The sequence below is a fragment of the Penicillium mononematosum genome (assembly GCF_028829835.1).
Source record: "Penicillium mononematosum strain IBT 11891 chromosome Unknown utg000003l:1.0-8172316.0:1.0-8177699.0, whole genome shotgun sequence".
In the NCBI taxonomy this organism is placed as follows: Eukaryota; Fungi; Ascomycota; class Eurotiomycetes; order Eurotiales; family Aspergillaceae; genus Penicillium; species Penicillium mononematosum.
The window spans coordinates 1896764-1913444 of record NW_026643273.1 but is presented as its reverse complement, the minus strand read 5'-3'; the positions used below and the strand labels follow the sequence as shown (position 1 = coordinate 1913444).

Below are 16681 nucleotides of genomic sequence, written 5' to 3'. Positions count from 1 at the left end.
AGATCTGTGGCCCTGATTGACGGGACACTCCACTCTCCATCCCCAACTATTCGATAAAGACGTGATGAATGAAGTGATAATTGATCAGCATACGCAATCGAAGCCTTTACGTAGGCAGAGACTAAGAGTAACAAGCGCTTGCCAAGTATGTCGCTCGAGGAAGATCAAATGTGATGGTGCTCGGCCAGGTATCTCTCCCTTCATGGTTTCATTGACCTGCAGAGTTTGTGCATAAGGCTGACACAAACCATAAAGCATGCGCCAGATGCAAGGCTAGAGGCAAGACGTGTGCCTATGGCCAAGGTGCCGTCGAGAAGCAGACAGCGTATAAACCTCGTGGGCAAGCATCATCAGTTCACATGCCTGTTCCTATGCTGGTGTCTCCCATATCTTCGGCACCTTCGCTGGAGACTCCGCCAGAATCAGTGGCTGCAACGCCTCCCACGGTTGATTCGATACCTGGGTCTCACCATGTGAATGAAGATCGAGAGGCAGAGGCTGACCTGGAGAAAAACCGGGCATACTATAGCGCACATGGGCGGTTTGCCGGTCAGGTCGCCGCTGCCATAAACGAAAGGGCAGGTCTCATTCCAGCCACCTGTAATCAGGTCCCACTGGTAGATGCGCCGCTATTTGGAGATCTCAACCTACCTTCTCAATCTTGTGTCTTGTCTTCGTCGACCGAATTGCCTTCCCGGGCATACGCCGATCAATTAATTGACATATACTGGCAACACGTTGACCCTATGGAGCCAGTTTTAGATCGTCAGCGTTTCCTTGAAAACTATGAAAAAGCATATTCAACACCCATAACACCACTCTGTGCAGACTACGACCTCTGGCTTGGTATCCTCAATGTAGTATTTGCCCTGGCAGTTCAAAGACAGGAACTCAATCCGCTGCACCAAAGAAACGAGGAAGCAAATCGATTTTTTCAGCGCGCATGGGTCCTGCTTCCTGCTGAGTCTATGCTATGGAAACCTGGATCACTCGAGCTCGTACAGTGTCTGATGCTCATGAATCGATACCTCCACTGCACCAATAACCAGCAGAAGACATGGATGACAGCGGGTCTGGCGATGCGAATTGCGCAAAGCCTGTGCTGCCATCTCACCGAGACGCCCTTGTTGAAAGGCTCCAGTGACGACAAAGCTTTGAAACAGAAAGTATGGGCTAGCTGTGTTGCGCTCGATCGGTATGTCATGGAGTGATCACTCTTCTATAGTATTCTCCAGCTGACTTCACGTAGATGCATCTCCTGGTCATTGGGTAAGACGTCGGCATTGGTGCTAATTCCGTCCCCACCACCGAGTAGCTCCCAACAACTAGGTGAGAACGCCATGCATGATACCTTGGGATTAAGGCTCCACGAAATCGGGAGTCAAATTCAACTGGCGCAGATACAGACTCGAACTAGTCTCGCAGCCAGATTTCGCCCTCCACTCCTATCTCAACAAGACGAGTACCACAACGCGGCATTGCAACTAGATGCATGCCTTCAAGATTGGGAAAATAGTCTCCCCAGCGATTGGCAATCTCAGAACCTCAGAATGGTGGTCGACAGGTCGTCCCGAGCTGACAGATACTTGCTTCATCTCCGGTAAGCCAATAATCGCTTTATCCTCACCAAAATCGATTTTCATCGTTCTATGTAGCTACCTCCACCACCGAATCTTTCTATACAGACCCATGCTCGCCCGCTTCTACTCGATGAAACCAGACACCCACCCTTCACACAAATCACCCAGCCTAAGCCACCGACTCCTCCGTGAAAGCGCCAGCATGTGCATCGAAGCCGCGCAACAGGTGGCTTCATTAGTTAACGAGACGCTTGAGCCAGATGAGCCGATCGGACTCCTCCCATGGTGGTACAGAATATATTACCTTCACATCGCGGGTGCCAACTTCCTCGCAGCTATGTTTCGATCGGAGCTATTCACAGACTCTGTTTCCCAGTCTTGGGAAAGTGTTCTGCTGGCGCTCCGCGCTCATGAGCACTTGAGTCCTTATGTCCAGCAGTGCCTGTGGACGTTTGAGACCCTCGCAGCCAGGATCACGGGCAAGCCTTACCCCAGTATGGATGGCGGTGGGTGTGGTTTGATGGTAGATGGGTCTTCGGGAGTTTCATTCGACGATATTTTCAAGGATGTCAATTTTGACTTTGACAATTTTATATTTGGGCCTGAGGACTTTGGAGAGGCATGCCTTACCTAAAGTAGTTTAAACAGGTGTGCAATTAGGGGTTCTTATAAAGACTACTCGTTCAAGTTAGATATAGTACCTAGTGACAGTAAAACATCTGGATATAAAATCAGATCTAGAATTCAGGTTAAGAAGCTTCTCATATAGCCTTAGATTACCCTAGAACTAGGTAGAATTAGAAGTTATTAAAAATCAAGCTTATCTCTACAAATAAAGCAATAGAGAATAACTTAGGAATTATTCGACCCAGTTGATCGTCTCAGATTCCATCAAACTGAAGGTACCAATGCCAAGCCTCATATTACCAGATATGAAGTGGCTGAAGTAGCATAGCGAAAAGAAAAGCATGCATCACGTTAGATGCAGAATGCGGATAATCCTGACCAGCGACTGATCGATCGATGTTTGTACAGGTACCAAGTAGGTCCATCAAACATGTTGGGTTTGTAGATCATGGATTTTTTGAATCGCTGGTCTTTGAGATAGGCAATGTTGTGAGACCGTAGGCTGTCCAGTGACGCACTTTCGAAACAGGCTCGAGCACTGGCTTTTACGGCACTAGCCTTGCGCTTGCCTCGTTTGTTGGAGCTACGTATCATGGTTGCACGTCGGGGATCATGATGTTTCCTCCATTGAGGGTCATCCGGGGTCAAGCCAGCGCCTAGGTTAATCCACTTTGTGATTACCAGAGCCAATTCGTTTTCGTATTCAGAGATCTCAACGAGAACTTCGGTATCACAGCGGCCACAAGTAAATGAGGCAGAAGGAGCTTTCTTCCCAGCACGATGAGCCCCCACAACCCCATTAAGCAAGCAGTCAAAACTTCGGAAATATTCATGCTTGCAGATGGACATATTGTGCGGAGGGCTCCGTGATCTTTTCGCTGATGGGGCGGGACAGCGATACAGTAGGTATCGCTTATGACGAGGAACTGACATAATTTGTTGGACTCTCAGAATCAGACTAGGAGACGTAGAGCATATCTGTGCATCGAGGGAAGAAAGTAAGGGGATCTGAGTGCCAGATTGAGGAGTGTAAAGTCGAACTTGTGTACAAGAAATGTCCTCTGTGCTGATCCCATATTCTGGGCCATAATAGAACCTCCTCATGGCAAGCTGCAGGTGTAGGAAGTCGAAGTCGATTTCAGAATCACGGCTAAGATGGCGTAACCATGGCTCGTCACTAAATTTAAGCGATTTGCACAAGCATCTAAGAGACGCCTGGAATAGAGGTCCAGGAAGGAAGCCTTTCGAAGCATAGTACCTATGGAGAACATAGCATTGATAGCAAATGAAGAAGCTCGGGAGATCTCGCCCCAGGCGAGTCAAAAAGGGTAGCTTGTCCCGTCCTCTTAGTGGTATAGGATCATTCCGAAGGTGGAAGATAGCAAAAAGTTGACGATTGCAGAGTGAGGTGCAAGTCACATCGTCGCGCGAGAGAAATTCCGCTATTGACAATAAGAGCTCGACCGGGAGTCCAGGGAACGTATTCTGTTTGGGTATCTCGGAGATGGTATTTCCCCAAGATCGGGATACCAAGGAAGCGAAAAAGGCCGAGAGAGACTGCATGCTAATGATGATTTATGCAGCTTAGGAGGGATACCCAAGTGACCGATGTAGCTTCTGGAGAAGGCAAGTGGCTAGATTGTGACAAGTGGTGGACGATGAATTGTTAAGGCTACTGAAACTGCAAGAAAATGGGAAACGAAGAAACTACAGAGAGGAACTGGACTAAAACCACAGAGGCTGATGACTGACGCACCCATGACAACGACAACGACAACGACAACGACGGTGAGCTACGGGTCCATCCCTACAACTTTGAAATGGCCTTACAAGGCAATATTGCTAGGATCAGTAATCGTGATCATAATTACTTCATATGCAAAAATACTGCACTAGCAGCATGCGATGAGCTGTACATTGAAAACTGGAAAGAAGAAGAACATCCCACAATGCCTAATACCGACACCAAACTAAAACAAAAGAAAGACCAGCCCAATACTCCTCATTTGAGATTTGTGTCGTTCATCCTCCGACACCAATTCACATTCACAAGACAACTTCTGCAATCACATTTCCCAGGGTACCCACACACCAAACAGCGATAAGACCCCAACCAATCCTGCGATCCATTCTCCAATTGTTCATAGGGACAACAATCAAAAGCCCAACTAGGATAACCAAAAGCGTCGCGCCGCTGATAACAAGCACCTTGGAGATGACGATCTCATAGGGCACTTGCACAGGGTCAACATCCTGCGATGCCTCATTGTGTCTCTGGTTTCTGCCATTGAGGGTCATATACAGACCACCAAGCCCGATACCGAGGAGGATATTCAGCATGGGACCACCGAAACAGGCACTCAGAGCCATGACCGGATACCCGAGTCGGGCAACAGTGATGTCAGCGACGAGATCGCCTAGCGAGTTTCCAACGGCGAAGATGGTCAATCCGAGTAGGGAATCGGAGATGTTAAGGATAACGCCGATAGTTTTGAGAAGAGAGACAACTTCTGTAGCGATCGTCGCGATCCAGGATATGGCGACGAAAAAGCCAAGTAGGGAGAGGAAGGGCCGCCATTGCGGTGGGAGGGTGTAGGTGTGAGGTCGGGATTCGTCGGGAAGGAGCGGGAGGGAAAGACCTGCACTGGGACGTCGGTGCTTTCGTTGATGACGGGTGCTTACTAGCAGGGCTGTGAGACAGATGGATGAGAATAAGAGGGAGACGAGGGAGGGAAGAATGAGGTTGTGTGGTTGACGGTCCTCGTCCATGGTCGTCCAGGCGATGAGCACGGCGAAGAACGGGCCTGTGAAAAGCTGGATGGAAACCAGCCAGCGATTACAGTCCTTTGTTGGCGCAGGATGCGCAGGAGCTGAACCTGGCATCGGCACTGCCGGGAGTTCCGAGTCCCATCGCGGGCGACCAGTGTGTTCATACGAGGACTTTCGATGAGGGTGCGTTGGCGGCGCATTAGAAGCTGGCCCGGCATAGTCATGTCCCTGAGCCATAATCACTGGACTATCTGCTGGAAGTCGAACCCTTGGGGAGGGATTATCTCCATCGCCGACATCCTGAACAATCAACGACGGTATGGGGTCTGCTTCCACAGGTTCTGGTGCCTCTGGCTCAACGACTGGGACGGTTATAGTAAGAAGCAGCACACTGGGAGCTGCGACAATACCGAGCAGTCGTTCCCAGACACCTTTAGACTTCCATCCCGCCAGGGTCGGGAAGAGCGTGCAACCAATCTGCTGAGGATGGGGAGCGAGTCAGGCCACCAGCTCCTTAGGTATTTGCGGAAAGGGAGGCCTACATGAGCGAAATCATCATACCCGTCGTGGACTTGCAGCCGTTCTAATTGACTGGATGAATTTGGAAGTCGAATGCTGGGCGGTCGTGATGATGCCACGGAGGGTAAATCAGTATACGATGGGAATGGCACCGAAGGACTTTCTAACCCGAAGCCCGAATGACGGCGAATTGTAGTGCCCCTAGGAGATACTGACATAGGGGACCGTTCGCCAACCCCTCCGTCATTGTAATTGGGGGAGTGGAAAGCGTCTGATGGAGCGAGCCGGTCAGGGGTTTGTGGACGAGTTTGAGGACCTGTGGTAACTGGGCTCAGACTCGGCGACCGATTCGGAGGAGATACCTCCAACGCCGTCCCGGTATCAATTCGAGGTAGCTGGCGAGACTGCATGGCTTCTTGTCCTGAAGTATCCTCAAAAGAAGGTCTGCTCACTGTAAGCAGTGGGCCTTGTGTTGGCCGGGGCTCCAAAACACTGGAGTCAAATTTCAAACCCACGGCATCGTTCGCCGAGACAGCTCGCACTCGGGAGGAACCTGCTGCACTGGACGGCGATAGGCGGTCGTTAGTAGCGGATGGTCGACTAGCGCGAGGATGCGATGCCACCGAGCGCGTGTCAAAATCGGCCTCGCCATCGTCTGAATAACTGTTTAGGCTTATTGTCGGATTGCGATGGGTGTTCCTTGATTTCTGCAGCGAGTGAAGAACAGATTGAAACTCCAATGCACCAACAAGACTTGGCCGAATGGGGTTCATCGTATTGCGCCTCGATTGCACAGGTCGATAGACGTGCATGTTATCACGGATCTCGGCCAAGTACCGATTGCGCGCCTCGTCGTCCTCGTCATCCTCTTCTTTCCATAGAGGAACGGCCTCGGCGCGTTCCAAAAGATCAAAATCTTCAGTTGAGGCTCCACGGAGCAGACTTCGTGACTCCGACGCTACACCTGGATCATCGTCCTCGGCGGCCTCTTCGATGTCCAGCTCTTGATTCTCCGGTATATGAAAGTGAGCTCGAGCCGCGAGGTCTCTCTCATCCTTTCGGCGTCGCCGTACCATGTACCAGTGCCAGGTGACCACCATTACGACATAGAAGGCGTACAAGCCTACCATCGTAGCTGACTCCCATACATGAAGTCTCCCATCGGCCAACAAAAACATACTGAAAACGACGGCCACTACAAAGTAACCAACGTCTCGGACAAAACTTCTTCGCGCGACCTTGAATGGCCGGACCAATGCCATGGAGCCCGCGACAACAGACGTGATAAAAGTCGCCGCGCCCATCAACTCACCAATGGCCAAGCTCCCACTATTCGACCGCATGGCGGCAAAAGTGGAGAAAACGTCAGGACTTCCATTGCCAAATGCAAGGAATGTCACCCCTGTGAGACTCTCGCTCAATCCTAGAATGCTAGCCAATGTACTGAGATCAATACACAGGAAATCGCTTGCCGCGATGCCGATGGTACTGAATAGTAGTGATAACCAGAGGATCAATATCACGAATGCTACCGGTTTTGCATCGGCCAGCCCGCAATAGTAGAATTGAAGATAGGAGATTAGGCCGTCCTCGTGGTCGGGGCAGTTGGCGCGGACATATGCACACTGATTTTTGACGTTGCGGACCAAGCGGCACTATATCATCGTGTAACAGAACACTATTTAGCCTTCGGCGCCATCTCACAAGAAAGTATTTGGGAAGGGAATGATACCTCTAGTTCGCTCTCTCGTTTGAGCAGGTCTATATGCGGCCCTGTGCCCGGTTGCGCAAACCGCCCATGTTCATTTGTAGTACCAGTTAGGAACCAACTCGCTGTTGCAATGACTGTAAACACCAACAATGTGGTGTAAAATGGTCGGATCGAATATCGCGGCTTCCGGACGGCAGGCTGCAGGAAGGACGGCAGCTGGTTCATCATGACGAATATCGTGGCATCCTGGGCCGAAGCTGTAGATGTTGTAAACCAGCTTATACCGGAAAGCTCAACATTGATGGCTCAATGCATGTACAATATATACCCCACGCGTCCAACAGATGTTGGTTTGTATATGCCAGCGCGAGTGCGGTGAGGAATGCGGTGATGTCAGCTGGGGACGAGGAGGAGCTGCCCAGATGTGGCGGAGCTCGGGAGTGGGCCAATGCGTTTAGTCCGCCGATCGTTGTTGTACTGAAGAAACAGGTTAGGGGGGGTCGATCTCAGTGAGGATAACTGTAATTGATACAGATAATATGGCCAAAAAGTAGGAGTTGGAATCAAAAATTGGAGAACTGGCGGTTGAAAGTTCAATTTAAGAATGGACCAAAGGTTAGCCCAGCTTGGGTACGATATTGATACCTTATATTACAGGCATCAATCGTCCATGATTACGTGACATATATTGATTGCATCACTGGTGCGGCTGGACTGCCGTATGTTTGTTGACTTCCCCATTTGTTTTGCTTCGTCGACATCAACCCCTCCCCCATAGAACTTTCCGTTTCAACGCTGTTATTGTCATCCCCTATCGGGGGCAACCGCAACCATGCCGCGTGTCGCAAACAAGGTACATCGTCGTTCTAACGGCACCTCGACCCCGCACAGAAACTCTCCGGTCAAGTAAGTATCTGGATATCTTCTAGTTATGACATTAAGTTAATCATATCAGGATACCCCTCAACGACGATGAGGGCGAAAAGGCAGCGCGTATGGAGGCTCGCCAAGCGCTTCATGATCGCCAAATGAGTCAGATTAAAGCCGCAGTCAAGACGCCTATGCCACCCCGTCGATACACCTACGATCGTGAAGGGAGCGACAGTCCCGCAACTCCTCGAGGCTCGGGTCATCGCAGTCGCACTAGCGATGTCAATGGCCGTGCAGTGACGCCGATGAAGCGCGTGCCTATCCTGGCCAATTTTGAAGAGTGGATGAAGATGGCGACCGATAACAAAATCAATGCGAATAACTCCTGGAACTTTGCATTGATCGACTACTTTCACGACATGTCATTGCTGAAGGAAGGAGACGGTGTAAACTTTCAAAAGGCCAGTTGCACCCTTGACGGCTGTGTTAAAATCTACACCAGCCGTGTGGACAGTGTCGCAACTGAGACAGGGAAACTTTTGAGTGGACTGGCTGATAGCCGTGATAAGAGAGGGCGCGGAGAGGAGGAGGCGGAAGATGGTGACGAGGATGAGGAAGGCGAGGACGGTCAGGCTCGCAAGTCGCGGAAAAAGGTATGGTCTATACGGTGTCCGAGGTCTGGAATTTGACTAACTGAATGCTATCTAGACACGCTCCCATGAGGCTACCCTCGCGCCATCGTTCTCATCATTGCAATTGAAGAAGTTCGAGCTAGAGTTTGCCGTGGATCCGCTATTCAAGAAAGCATCAGCAGACTTCGATGAAGGAGGCGCCAAGGGCTTGCTCCTAAACCACCTTGCTATTGATAGCCACGGAAGAATCGTGTTCGACAGCAGCGACGATGCTGTGGATGATAGTGCCAAAACCGCCGAAGATGACCGTCAAGAGTCCATGGATCCTGACCAGGACACCGAGGAGCAAACAAAACCAACCCAGAAATCCGCCAGCGACACCTTTGAAGATAACACAGAGATCGACCTTGCCACGCTAGCGAGCCAATTTTTCCCAGATTTGGATCGTCTCGAAGAACAAGATATTTGTCCGTCGCTCAAAAACCTTGACTTGGGTGATCCCAGCGGGTCGTTGGATCTCCCTCTTCTCAAAGCGCCAGAGGAATGGCGGCAAGACAAGATGGACGAAGACGGACGAGCACCTGATGACCCATCTGGTATTATGCTCGATGACGACAACGCTGTCGGGTTTGATGACGATGATGCTACCCTAGCCGGCTTTGATCTCAGTGGCGACACTGGGTTTGGTGACGGAGGAGAGGTGTGGGCTCGAGAAGCCGCCTTGGAACCAATGTTGAATGTTCACCGGGTCGCTCACGATGGAGATAATGATGCCGAGGGCGAGGATGGCGATGAAGACGCATACGCCATCTCTATGTCCCATCAGACTAATAGTCACGACCACGAAAACATTCTGAGCTACTTTGACAATGCTCTACAGAAGAATTGGGCTGGCCCAGAACACTGGAAGATTCGAAGAATCAAAGAGCATGCAACGCCCGCTACATCGGCACCCAAGCAGCGCAAAGAGAAGGAGCCCTTTGAGATTGATTTTGCTGCCCCTCTGGATCCTGCTGTTGCAGAATTGATCTACACCCCGGCCAGCTCCAACTCCGCCGTCTCATTACCCAAGACGCAGTGGAAGACCAAGGGTCGCAACCTCCTTCCCGACGACAAGCATTTTAACTCCCGCAACCTACTCACGTTGTTCCTCAAGCCAAAGGCAAAGATGGGATCAAAGAAGATCTTGGGCAAACGCCGTCGGCAGGACTTGACGGCTGGTAATGGAGACATGGATGAGGCATTCTGGGCAAATCACAAGCCAGAAGAAAACGCCGGCGAGGAAGGTGCTGCGGGTGCTTATGATGCCAACTTCTTTGCTGATGACGATGGTCTTGCTTTCCCGAACGGCATGGATCTCGATGACGACGACAATCTGCCATTCGCAGATGCTCGGGAGATGCTTTCTCCGCCAGTAGACGGGCCTCCAGGCACATCGGCTGGAGAAGCAGGTGGTGCAACTGGACTCAGCGCACTCTTGAACATGGTTGGCGCTACGCCTGGCCGACCAGGTGCTGGCGGCTACGGCTCACAATTAGTGACCCAAGGTGGTCGTCGTGCACGACCAGACTACGTGGCATATGCACGAGTGGCAAAGAAGGTTGACGTCCGGCGCCTCAAAACGGAGATGTGGAAGGGCATGGGCGCGCGCCTGGTTGATGCCGTGGACTTCGCCTCAGCTTCACAACCAGGAGCTGTGTCCAGTGAGCCGCCAACCGAACCTGAGAGCGAAGCGGATGCCCCCGTCCCACCCACACCCAAGGCGGAGAGCCCAGAGCAACCAGTCGCTAATAAGGACACCACTGGGCGGCTACGGTTCACGCAAATCATGAACTCCCTCAAGGCAGTCTACCCGGCTGAGACCCTACGCGATATCAGCACATCATTCGGGTTTATTTGTCTTCTGCATCTCGCCAACGAACAGGGCCTCGTGCTCGAGAGTGATCTTAGCAAGATGGGCGCTGATGCGGCTACCCTGGAAGAGATCTTCGTAAGTAGGGATACGCACGCCATCATCGAAGAGGGAGGAGGAATGTGATAGCCTTGTTTTATTTTAGTTGCATGTACAGTTGACACGGGTAGGAGCACCACGATATGCATGTTGGTCACGACTGATGGACAGGACGGTGTGACTTGGTAGATCCTTGCGGCGTTGTGGTTTTGCTTTTTCCTGTTCGCAGTGAATGGCGCTCTTGGTTCTTTTTGCCTCTTCGGATTACATCTTCTGTTTTGATGGATTCAAACGATTTCACATATTTCCATTCTCGTGCAATATCCCAGTAATGTAAGTCAGGGTAGGATCAGTTTGCTACCTTGGTGTCGAATGCTGCTTGCCAATTTCCATCTACGGGTGCTGCGATGAAAGTCGGTAAGCTGTTCATTTATATGTATCATTGCAGTATATTCATTTAATGGATAAAAACCAAATATCAAGAGAGTAAATACACCGACAGTGTACCAAAGTCCAAATAGGTATCTGTATCTCACACCAAAACTCCGCGTGTCCCAGGGTGTACATTAAACTCCACGAGGAGGGGGTAAACAAAAGAAGGTCGAACAAGTGTCCGATTTTGAAGCAGATCAATCGAAAGCGATGGCCTGAGTTGTAATTTTCAGATTTTCAACATTTTTTTGTGTTTTCATTGTTTTCAAGCACTTTCATTCAAAAGTTTCCCACAAGGGAAAACGGAATCGAACCAAAACACCCCAAGTCAGAAATGAAAGAAAAAGAAAAGCTTGGACTCGTCCCCATTCATTTGCGTACAGGGGCTGGGAACACCGGCACCATGGGACTCTGATAAGCGCCAGGAATCGGGACAGCATCGTAAGTGCGCTCACCGGGAGCACTACCCCTGTTCATAGGCGGACTCTCGCGTTGGCTTTGAGGAGGCGGTGACTGCGAGTGATGAGAAGGAGGAGCGAACTCCTCCTGGGCAGTCTGCGGGGTTGGCTGCTGAACCTTGATCGGAGGCGGCTGGAGCTGGAAGGACGGGGTAGGGCGGGTGGGAGAGCGCGGCGAGGCATACTGAGTAGTTTGCGGTTGAGCCATGCCCTTCTCGGCGGCCGAGTGGGGGTCCACGGGGCCTGCGGCGTAGAATGGGGACTTTGGAGGGTAGGAAGTGAAGCCTGCGAAGCCGGGGGTGTTCGGGGCGGATTGCAGGCGCAGCTGGGCGAGGTATAGATCTGAACGGGCGTTGTCGCGGGTGTCCATGGACTTCATCAGCTTGCGCTTACTCCAAACGCGGTAGAAGACTACCGCGTAGATCAGAATAACTAGCACTTCGATGACGATTTCGATGATGGCGCAGACGAGGCCCCAGTCTTGTAGACGGCAAAGGAGAGCATAGTCGACGGTGTTGTGGTAGAGCTGCTCGCGGGTGTTCTGCGCGCAGGACCATCCCCACATGTCCTTGCCGTTCCCCGTGGCTTTGGAGTGCTGGTAAACGGCTGCGCCGACGATCCACATAATCAGGTTTAAGCCGAAGAAGACGAGCGAGAAGCTGGTGTAGTAGACGGCGGCCTTCTCGGCGCGTCCGTGGCCGCCCTTTCGGTAGGCCCAGAACACGAATAGACAGGCGACTAAGGAAACGCAAGCCATGGCCAGGAGAAGGTACTGGGCCCATGGGTTGGTGCCCTCTGCCCAGGCAGGGAGGTTGTTACGAGTGGGCAGGTGCTTGCTTGCGTTGAAGACAGTCAATGTCACGGCGATCAGAGACAACACGATCAGACTGCAGCCGAAGTTGACAAAACGCAGGAAGACCTTGGCGATTCGGACGCGGAGTTTGATTCTCTAGTGACAATTAGTAAATTGCATTGATTGGCGTGGTGGGGCGTTCTTCTTACCAGGTCCCGGGCATTCTCGACTTCAGCCTTCTTTTCTTGCTTCTCAAGCATGTACTCCTCGCGGAAAGTTGGACTGAGCGGGTTCAATGACTTGGCTGTCTGCGGCACCTTCAGGTCAGGTCTGAAAGGTGACATTGGCACCTGGTCATTCGCATGTTCATTGTTCGCTGTCACGTAGCCGAATCCCACATCTCCAACATCTCCCCTTGCCTGAGGATTGGGAGGGTCGGCGAAAGGGTGATCGTCCAGCTTCTGTGCGATCGATGGGAGAGTGAATTGATGTGGCTTCGGCGAAACGAGCAGTGCGCGGACTCTTGAGAGAGGCATTGCTCGTATCAGAGTCGCTGCGATTCTCTCGCACAGTGTGCTGTGGTGGAGGACCCATTGCACTGTGATAAGAGGCACGGGTGAGATCCGTGGGAACAACGGGCTCGTAGGTCAGAGGAGAGTGGTCTCGGCTATCGTCTGATACTGCCATTGAATCGATGAGCAATGCAGGCAAATAAATCAAACAATTAGGTCAAGAGAGCCAGCTCTTGACTTGACGGCCACAAGTTTGGTTGGTGGGAGAAAAACGACCCTCAATCAAGTCGAATATACACCAAAGACCACAAGTGTGGTAGGACAACGGCTGAACTATATCAGGTTTGCAGTAAATCACCGACACCGTGTGCGAAGCCTGCGTACACGGGTATTAAGCAGCAGATGGTGATCCAGAGCGAAAAACAAAAACGAAGATAACCAGAGAGTGCAGGAACCGGCCTGGGCACCTTGAATATCAATAATGTTTGAGTGCTGGCATGGTCCGAGAGGCGGGGGGACCAAAATGCAGGCTTTGGATTCTCGTCACTTGAGTCGGGCCAGAGTAAGCGCCGAGGGGGAATTTGCAGCAGCGACCAGGGTCATGATTGGAAGACCCAAAGCCAGTCAAGCCCTCTGGCTGCAAGTGCACTGTACCTCGAGGCACTGAGAGGGGAGTGTGACTGGCCGGCGGGAGTGATCAGCCAAGCTTGTCACAGTGGAGTAACGGGCCAGTGAGATCAAGTAGCCGTGTTGGTCCTCACGATGCACCTCCATCACCCCCAGCCCGGCGCTAATCCGCCGATCGTCCAACCACACAGAATGCAGAACCGCTCGAGTTGTGTGAGATGAATGAGAGGTCCGAGGGAAACAGGGAAGATGCTAAATGGATGAAAGTACTACTCCGTACCTCAACCCAAATTCCAGGCCCAGTCACATCACTCGATTAAGCACCCTGAGGGGAAGAAGCTGACGGTCTGTGCACCAGGCTATTTTTGCCTTCACAGTCACTGTGATAAAGTGCCTGGCTCACGCATATTAACACTAGCTTGTCTAGGAGATGATCTCTTCTTATTTTCATAGAATGTCGTCCTTCACTTATTGTACAGAGTACTTACCTTTTCATCATCTATTCTCATTTCGAGATTTCGATCCTATGGTATGGTGTAGACTATGCCCTGGGTATAATAATGAGTGCGAGATTTTCTATATTGTATGAGTGGATATTGAGATTCGTAGCCGCCCAGCTATGAACGCCACTTAGCCTGCAGATACATGTGTGCATAGCATGTCTTTCAAAAAGTACCTCGTTGATATCCTTCACTCCATATCACTTCCCTTATTATCCCCAGCTTCTCTCCATCAATCAAAATATATATCGGCTTTATAGAGGGAAGGAAAAAAAAAGAATCAATTTGTAGTCAATCATATCATAGCCATACATCGAATCTATAGGATCGGATACTCGATAAAGGAACAGTTTAACCGCCGATGAAAAAGGCGCTAAGCTCGAAAGGAACTGCTGTCATCACCTTCGTCACTCGATTATTTACTCGCTATCACCGGGAGAGAGATTTGTACCTATGATAACTGTTTCGCAAAAAGTACCCACGGTTGAAAAAATCTCTGTATAGAATTGTAGAAGCGGCTCATGACTGGGCAAGCAATACCGCCAGGATATTTATCACAAGACCATCGTGGAAAGTATGGCTCGTTTCATGTTGATGGCGAGCGCAAGCACTTGCGCATTTCAGGGCTTATTGGTACAGTATTTCCCGACTTCCACCCGACTTCTAATATCCCGTCTACATTGACACAGATGGGCACACTAGTGGTACAATGAACCATGGTACCGTATCTAGCTAAATCTGGATATATTCACTTTATGGATTTTTATAGATCCGCATCAGATCGAGGCAAATCTCAAGGGTCCCGAGGTATGATGCAATGCCTATTTTTGGGTCCCTCTGTCTGTCTTCATATAGACCAATGATGCTTCATTTCTGCGGGGCGGATCGATTGAAGCTTCAGCGATATGTTTAGTGCCTTCGCTCGACCGTTGGACCGGAACAATGTGCGCAGGATTATCCTGAGGTCTATTCATGTCTTTAAGACTTCGGTCCCAATCTATGAGGTGACCAGATCGTTTCTCCTCACAGGCTCGTCGCTCTTCTGTACTGAGTAGTACATGGAAATTTTGAAGAATCACCGTTTCTTCCATTTCTTTCTGCTGTGGATTCTTGGCAAATTCGTTGGCCATGATTTGTGCGTAGCGACGGACTGGCGACAACCCAAATTGCTTTAATATAGACGGCATGTAATAGATTAGGAGACCGAGAACGCTAGTCACAATGTAGACGATGAAGATTGCGATATTGCGTCCTCGAGGCTTTTGAGAATCCCTTCGCTGAACGCTAAACATCCGAAGTAGATACCAAGCCCAATAACAAAAGATGCTATGCTAGTGCATATTTTGAAAGAAGAGTGGGTGTCTTCACCATGAGTATAGAATAAGAAGAAACAGATTTCCATCTATTTTTGTTCCCGAACTTCTTGGTCATCGATTCGAGTTCCGTTATTCTTTCGTATCTGATGGTCCTTTGACCACCAAAGTTGCTGTTCCGTATTTCCGATGTCAATGGGTGAAGATATTTCTCGAGGACGTAAATTTCTTCTAAGCTGCAGTGAAGAAGTCCTTAACGTCGTCAGGGGCGAAATGAATGCGCATTCTTTGTTGCACTAAGCAAGCATAACAACCCGACAGACCTCCAGCTGCTAAGGTGAGTACAAATGCTGCTTCTGCAGTCCACCTATAAAGCTCTTCCAGTGCTAAGGCTGTCTTGGCAACCTGCGCCACAATAGCTGCCTATGAATACCTTAAGAATCTCTTCGCGATTGACTGGTTGATATTCTAAACTTACATCAACAGCCAGCATTGTGAAATCTTCCGATGTTGATGTTTGTAATACCATTACCTCGTCTGTTTTGGCACCGAGCACATGCTTTTCAACTCGATCCAAGATTTGCTCCGCGTCCGGAAATATTATTATAAGTACTAATGCCTGTAACCTTCTGAACTTCGGGCGCAGGCTGCCATAGTCCTGGCGGAGGTGATGGAGAGTGAGAACTTCCCAAGAAGGGTAAGTGAAAATCGCTGTCACGGCGTACCTATATACGCGGCCAATGGACGAGAGAATAATAATTGGGTCCATTGATGGACACAAGGACAACAACGTTGGCGCTTGGAGAAGTAAAACAAGATGTTAACTGTAGAGATCCGAGGGCGGAGAGGAGGGACGAGGCTGGAGGGGTGTGTTGCCCGAGGAGACCGTGGCCATGCAGCAACTGTGTTTCCATTGGTGGGTTTGACCTGGACTGCGAGGTCATGTAGCTGTGCCTTGCGCATACGTAATATGACATGAAGGGTGTCGATTGGGGCACATTCCAAATTTACAGGAAAATTACTCTTCCGGAACTACCTTTCATAAATCATAGTCGATATTGGCCTTGGAGTTCGATAATCCATCAAGGAGTGTAGATGGTGAGACTGATTTTCGGAAGTACTGTAATAGTAGGATGCTGAGCTTCCATAGGGTAAGAAGATATTATCCGTTGCTAATTTTGGCAGCCTCTGCACTCCGTTTGTAACATATCGATGGATATTCTAATAAAATTGACTGGCTCAAAAGGAAGATAATATCAAAGAATGCCACCTGCTATTTTGGTCTACATTGACAATCATAAAGCTCTCAGCGGAGAGACTTGAGCGGGTGCATGATGACATCTATTCCATGAAGGGAACACTGATAATTTGTGTGAGGACATATCTC

At 50.2% G+C, this 16681-nt stretch overlaps 7 protein-coding genes across 7 annotated transcripts; 2 read left to right on the top strand and 5 right to left on the bottom strand.

Moving 5' to 3' along the window:
- Nucleotides 1–257: 257 nt before the first annotated feature.
- Nucleotides 258–2214, top strand: N7519_005667 (putative transcription factor; the record flags this gene model as incomplete). The annotated part of the gene is made up of 3 exons (XM_057292443.1): nt 258–1195; nt 1250–1600; nt 1656–2214. Coding segments are annotated over 3 exons (1848 nt in total), but the record flags the coding sequence as incomplete, so codon positions are not given.
- A 344-nt stretch (nt 2215–2558) lies between these two features.
- On the bottom strand, nt 2559–3056 carry N7519_005666 (uncharacterized protein; the record flags this gene model as incomplete). The annotated part of the gene is made up of 1 exon (XM_057292442.1): nt 2559–3056. One exon carries the CDS (start codon nt 3054–3056, stop codon nt 2559–2561), a length of 498 nt encoding a protein of 165 aa, XP_057147253.1.
- A 1197-nt stretch (nt 3057–4253) lies between these two features.
- Nucleotides 4254–7434, bottom strand: N7519_005665 (sodium/calcium exchanger protein; the record flags this gene model as incomplete). The annotated part of the gene is made up of 3 exons (XM_057292441.1): nt 4254–5456; nt 5519–7150; nt 7228–7434. The coding sequence occupies 3 exons, from the start codon at nt 7432–7434 to the stop codon at nt 4254–4256; spliced, it is 3042 nt and encodes a 1013-aa protein (XP_057147252.1).
- A 565-nt stretch (nt 7435–7999) lies between these two features.
- On the top strand, nt 8000–10746 carry N7519_005664 (condensin subunit BRN1; the record flags this gene model as incomplete). Its single annotated transcript, XM_057292440.1, has 3 exons — nt 8000–8112; nt 8162–8729; nt 8785–10746. Exons 1-3 carry the CDS (start codon nt 8039–8041, stop codon nt 10744–10746), a joined length of 2604 nt encoding a protein of 867 aa, XP_057147251.1. The 5' UTR covers nt 8000–8038.
- Nucleotides 10747–11460: 714 nt separating this feature from the next.
- On the bottom strand, nt 11461–13029 carry N7519_005663 (uncharacterized protein; the record flags this gene model as incomplete). The annotated part of the gene is made up of 3 exons (XM_057292439.1): nt 11461–12498; nt 12552–12862; nt 12933–13029. The coding sequence occupies 3 exons, from the start codon at nt 13027–13029 to the stop codon at nt 11461–11463; spliced, it is 1446 nt and encodes a 481-aa protein (XP_057147250.1).
- A 1773-nt stretch (nt 13030–14802) lies between these two features.
- On the bottom strand, nt 14803–15111 carry N7519_005662 (uncharacterized protein; the record flags this gene model as incomplete). The annotated part of the gene is made up of 1 exon (XM_057292438.1): nt 14803–15111. The coding sequence occupies one exon, from the start codon at nt 15109–15111 to the stop codon at nt 14803–14805; it is 309 nt and encodes a 102-aa protein (XP_057147249.1).
- A 414-nt stretch (nt 15112–15525) lies between these two features.
- On the bottom strand, nt 15526–15787 carry N7519_005661 (uncharacterized protein; the record flags this gene model as incomplete). The annotated part of the gene is made up of 2 exons (XM_057292437.1): nt 15526–15717; nt 15773–15787. The coding sequence occupies 2 exons, from the start codon at nt 15785–15787 to the stop codon at nt 15526–15528; spliced, it is 207 nt and encodes a 68-aa protein (XP_057147248.1).
- Nucleotides 15788–16681: the final 894 nt, after the last annotated feature.